Source organism: Aspergillus mulundensis, assembly GCF_003369625.1.
Source record: "Aspergillus mulundensis strain DSM 5745 chromosome Unknown scaffold_1, whole genome shotgun sequence".
NCBI lineage: Eukaryota > Fungi > Ascomycota > Eurotiomycetes > Eurotiales > Aspergillaceae > Aspergillus > Aspergillus mulundensis.
Genome location: NW_020797889.1, coordinates 3,625,840 through 3,631,662, shown reverse-complemented (window position 1 = coordinate 3,631,662; position 5,823 = coordinate 3,625,840). Strand labels below are relative to the sequence as shown.

The 5,823-nt window shown below is 39.8% G+C and overlaps 1 protein-coding gene across 1 annotated transcript; it reads left to right on the top strand.

Annotated features, from left to right (window-relative positions):
- Positions 1–1,487: 1,487 nt before the first annotated feature.
- DSM5745_02630 (uncharacterized protein) lies at positions 1,488–1,711 on the top strand (the record flags this gene model as incomplete). Its single annotated transcript, XM_026744646.1, has 2 exons — positions 1,488–1,595; positions 1,649–1,711. The coding sequence occupies 2 exons, from the start codon at positions 1,488–1,490 to the stop codon at positions 1,709–1,711; spliced, it is 171 nt and encodes a 56-aa protein (XP_026607809.1).
- Positions 1,712–5,823: the final 4,112 nt, after the last annotated feature.

Below are 5,823 nucleotides of genomic sequence, written 5' to 3'. Positions count from 1 at the left end.
AAATATAGGGTATTTTAATTTTAAAAATATAATTAAATAATTAAAAAGTAATAAAAATATAATAAAAAGGTGTATACTCACGGCAGGCATTTTTAATTAAGTTATGAAAAAAACTTAAAAAAAAAAAAGAAAAATTATAAAGGCACTTTAGTATTAAAACTAAAATATTATGCCTAGCTACTACAGGCAGTAATATTATATTTAAATTTAAAAGTAAAGTAAGGTAATTAAATTAATTTTTTATACCTAACTTTAAATATAAATTACATATAAATTATAATATTTTATAAACCTAAAAATAGCTTATTTTATAATGCTTAACAAGATTTATAATTTAAATTATATTTTATAAAATATAAATTTAAATTTATAAATTGCAAGGGCGCAATTACTTAAAAAAAGTATTATTATTATTATTATAATATTATAATTATATAATATTATAATAATATAATTTAGTAGCTTAAAGCTACCAGGCAAAGGAACTTTAGTACTAAACTAGTTGCATGCCAAGGCGGTAGCTAGTTATATAACGCATAAAATACTAAATTTAACTTTAAACTCTAACTTAAAAGAATTAGTAATTAGTTCCTACTATAAATACACAACGCCTTTCCTATTGCAGTAATTCACGTTCTCCTAAGCTTATTGTAGTATACAAACGCGACTCACACCTATATAAACACGATTAGTATAAAATCTAACCTTAATTATATAAATTATTAATCTCTGGTGTAATTTTAGGAGCTAATAAATAAAACCTCTCTTTTTAATCACGGTCCTTCTCCTTTATATCCACACCTCAAACCTGTAGTCGCTTGAGTGTGAATGGTTGTTCAAATATCAAGCCTTGTAACATTCGAAGGCGGGAGATTGCAACATAAGCCAACTAGTGGTCCTGAACTCGGCCATTTAACCCCAGAGACCGTTTCTTCTTTAGGTGTACCTTCACGGAAGGAGGTTATCTGGTTGGACGTTCATTCATTACATCCAATTCTGTCCATGCAATCATTTACACACCCACAGGGGCACCAAAAACTCGCTGGCCACATGCGAGGCATCGTCATCTTCCGGTAGCCTCAACATCACTGGCGCGGCCGCTCCTTGAATCAAGAGGCACCTTGTCAAACACGGTGCCGCACGCACCTAGGGAAGCATGCCCCATGGGAGAACATCGGTCAAGTCAAGGCAACCCTAATAGCAGAACTCCTCGACTTCCAATCTCCAGCCAGACACTGCATCCCAGTTAAGGGTATACCTGTCTTCAGGCTGTATGCTGCGCAGCGGCAGCTGATTACGATACTGTTTAGTAAAGTGGTTTTGAAAATTAGGTGGCAAGAATCTTACCATCTGTTGATACCTCTCAAGCACAGCAACGTATGTTTGTTTTCCTACTTATTAAACGGCCTACTGGGGACACCAAGAGCAGTGGCTCCCTTCGCGACACTGAGCAACTTAACGTCGCTGTCAGTCCGGCTCGCCAAATCATGGTTATCGTGGGCAACTTTACTGCATGGAATGCCCAAAGCGCCCGCATAGGTGTCTGTGCCAATCACGCTGCCAATAAGGTACAGGCCCCGGTGTCCAATTGCCTGGTAAGAGCTTCAGAACGGAACAATTTAGAATACTGCTAACACCGTCTCAAAAGACCCTTACAAGCCTGGCCTCGTGGACTTTTGGATTGTACAAGAAGTCCACGGCGAAGCAATAACCGTCGCTGCCGGAGGGTTTCTCATATATTTATCAACAGTCTTGCATTGTATAAGTACAGCGAAGACGATATTCCCTTGTGTCGGGTACTTCTTGCCATACTGGCCTGCCTTTTTCTCTTCACCTCAGACACTTTGTCAGCTCAGCTCCTCGAGGCCACAGATCTAAGCCCCCTATAGCTTCCTTAGCTTTTCCGGTGCAGAAGATAAGTGCACGCCACAAGCGGCACTCATCTAGCTGCTGAAGGAACTAGGCGGCATGGCGGATGTAAAAAGGATCCATTGGACCTTAGACAAGATGGAATGTCGATCCCATCCCTGGTGGACCCCTCGTTGCGAACAATTAGTTTGGACCGAAGCAGATTACATTCTGACCCTCGACTCATACCGAGGACGATCGCCACGCGGAACAACCTCAGGACTTCGAACAACGACCACGTTTCTATGTATTCGAGAAGGATGGCGTGCTACCGGTCAACCTCCCAGCAGAAACATGGCTTACAAAGACCGCCTGGCCCGCAAAGCAGTTCCTGGTTAATAGGAATATTTGGCTCGTTGCGTCATGGCCCCAAGCAAGTGCCGCTTTTGCTACAGCTCAGAGCACGGGTCCTCGGCTTGCGGCGAATCTACGGAGTGGGAGACTGGAGATTCTGTCACTGTCACCACCTCCCCTGACGATGAGGTGGAGTAAGATGTAACGCACTGGTTGGCCGCCGGCGATGGGACTCCGCGGAAGTTCAGGGTGGTGGAGGAGATAAACCAGGCCTTTCAACCCAACGCCGCAACCCGGGAAGCGTATTTCAATTGGCGCAAGAGAGCCATTCCTATTTGCCTTGGACGCCAACTACAGGCACATCTTTGGCCCTAAAACATTGCAAAGTGTTATTAGAAAACACTGGCTAATAGCTAAAATTTTTTATTAATACCCTACTATTTTTATTACTAATAAACATGCCTAAGAGCGTCTTGTTAAGCTATTATAAAATAATTATATATTAAATAAAAAATATACCGCAAGGGTAGCAAAAAATTTAAAAATTTTAAATTAATTAGCTTAAGTTATTATAGCGTTTATTACCTAAGGTCTTAATTTAATTAAAAATTTAAAAAAATAGGTATTTAAATTAAAATATTATTAAAATACCGTAAGAAAAATATAAGCTATATACTTAAATTATTAATTACTAGGCTATATTTCTTACTATTTTTTAATATATAATCATTTAAAAAACGCCGCAGTACAAGTATTAATTAAATAATAATTTAAAGCTAAAAATACCAAGCTAAAAAAAATTATAAGAATTAAAGCTATAAAAAAACTAGGTATTTAAAAAAGTAAAGCATACTTATAATTATAAGTCGCGTTTGTATACTGCGGTGAGCTTAGGAGAACGTGAATTACTGCAATAGGAAAGGCGTCGTGTATTTGTAGTAGGAACTAATCGCTGATTCTCTAAGTCAGAGTTGGGGTCCCTATTTGGAGAGGTTTAGCGGGTTCCAAGCGAGGCTTAAAAACACTACCCGTAATACTTTTACTTTACACTTATTTTACTTTTACCTTAAGTTTAGTTTGCCCCCCAACCTAAGTAAGCCCCTATACCTAAGTAAAAAATAAAAAAAGCGCCCTTAAATAAAGGGGGGGGGTTTTCCTAATATTTTTAAAGGGGATTAAAAAGCAAGGGGGCGAGCTAGGGGTCCCCCCTTTATAATAAGTAAGATATATTTATAAAAAACTTTATAAAAAAACTTAATATAAACTAAGGCTTAAAAACTTGCGTGGTAGTTATAATAGTAATAAAAAAAAGGCAAAAAGTATTAATAAATAATATCTTTAAGCCTTACTTAGAGCTTTAGTAAACCTCTCCAAGCATGATACCCGTTAGAGTTTGGAGTTAAACTTGGTGTTCTATACTTTATGTGACTGGCCGCCGCCTTAGCACGCGGTTAGTTCAGCGCCGAAGTTCCTCCGCCCGGCGGCCTCAGGCCGCCGGATTGCGTCATTGCAACACTGCGCAGTTGCAACACCATAATAGTGATAACAATAATATATTATAATTATAAGTATAGCATTTAATCCAGGATATAAAATACCTTATTTTTTCAAAAAAATAATTACTATAATTAGCAAGATTAATAAAAAAAGGTAATAAATATAATAAATACTAAAAAAAAGTACTAAAAGTAAACTTGCGGGAGTAAGTGGTAATAACTTTTAAAACTTAAAAATAGCTTGTTATAATATAATAGCAGCTTATAAAAAAACTTAATAATATTTAATAATAAGCCTTAGCTACTACCGCGAATTAATAAGTTTTAATCAAATTTTATACTAGTTTATAAAAGATTTAAAATAATTAAAATAGCCTTTAAGTATAATTATATAACACCCGCCAGCTTTTAATTATATATATTATAATAATAATAAGTACTACCGCGGTTATTTTTTTTATAATTAAAAATAATATAAATAGGCAGGGTGTAATTGCTCCTCCTTTTTTGCCTTTATAAAGGTTAGAAAATACGCTATGGCATTTATAGTAGGGAGTTTTAAGGGGGTTTTTAAAAATAATTCTTGATTTATAATTACGCGTTTGTCTTGTTAATAGCCATATCCTTATTAAAAAAATTTTGGCCTTATGCCGAAAAATTTAGGCCCTTTAGAATAGTGTAGGAAGGAACGACACCGTGACGTGATCACGTGGCTTACCGCCACCACCGATAGTATGTCAAGTTTCACAAGTACTTGGGCAAGCACCTCTGTTGATGCTTGTTACTCTCAACCCCATGGATCTCTACGAGATCGACTGCATCTAGGTTCGAAAGTCGCCACATTATTGTGGGAGGAGACTACCTACCAAGGTACTTTGGCACATATATCGCAAAGAGCAGAACAAGGCCTCAGCTCGGGCTCAGGTCAGACCATGCATCCCGCACAACACCAAGCCCTAAAAGGTACCATATCTGAAGCACCTGCAGGTCACCTAGGTATCTACCTAGGTATTCAACATCGATTCGATAACAAGACCGCCAGCAGTTCAATGCCAAAAAAAGACGCATTCGTACCATAGGTAATGCAAGGACATTTACTACCGGGTTTAGTCTGTCGGATAAAGAGATTGGCACCAGTGGACCTGTTCGCTAGCGACTGGGATCAAGCGGTCTTCGCCATTTTGAAAGCATATTGAGGAGTTGGAGGATTGCATCCATTCTAAGGATTCATGGGTAAGGGGGATCACCAAGGTGGTCAAGACCAGGATGTCCCTGAGAGCGATCGGTGCTACCTTACAAGTCAACATGGAAACCGGAATGTCACCAACATATGCGGGCGCTGATGCCAACGGAGCTACAGCCTTTGCTGTGTGTCGTATGCCAGCTACATGGACCTTGATTGTTAGATAGGTCAATGACAAACCACAACCATGAGCGCCAATATCGTGTCAACAATTCGCTACCAAAGCATCCATGTGCGTTGGTTGCCGCTTGGCAAGTGCGCAACGTCATGGACATGCTCATGCGGTGGCTTGGCTAACTGTAAGACCGACAAGGGCGGTTGTCTCCTGTTGCCTTCCTGCATGGAAGCGGACGTTGCATTCTTGCAACGAATGGATCCCACTAACCTCGACAAATATATTTGTCACCAAGATGCGTTTACGCATTAAGTCAAGCTGGTGATTAAGGCTTACAAGAAGGAGATAAGCGCTAAGGTCCGGGCCATGTTGGTATTAGCTTCGGCCATCCAGGAACTCGTGCAAAGCTTCCGGCTCGCTTCCGGACAGCCCCCGGCCCACTTCGATAACGGCTGGGACGCCCACTGGTCCTCTAACGTCTTTTCACTGGGAATCTGCTATCCCTACGAATGTGAAGATATCTTCCACAGCCATCATGCCACTGTTGCTCATCCAGATCAATGCGGATCGTGGTTGCTCGGTTCGGAACAAGAAGGGTCATTGCAAGGTTGAGCCTACCATCCATAAATTACTGCTACCATACCAATATGACATGGTCACGACACCACACGATATCTATTATCAGGCTGAGACCCGTGGTACATCTGCTAAATCGCCACTGCAAAACCAAGGGGGCAAGGAAGATCCGTGACGACGGCCTGCATGGC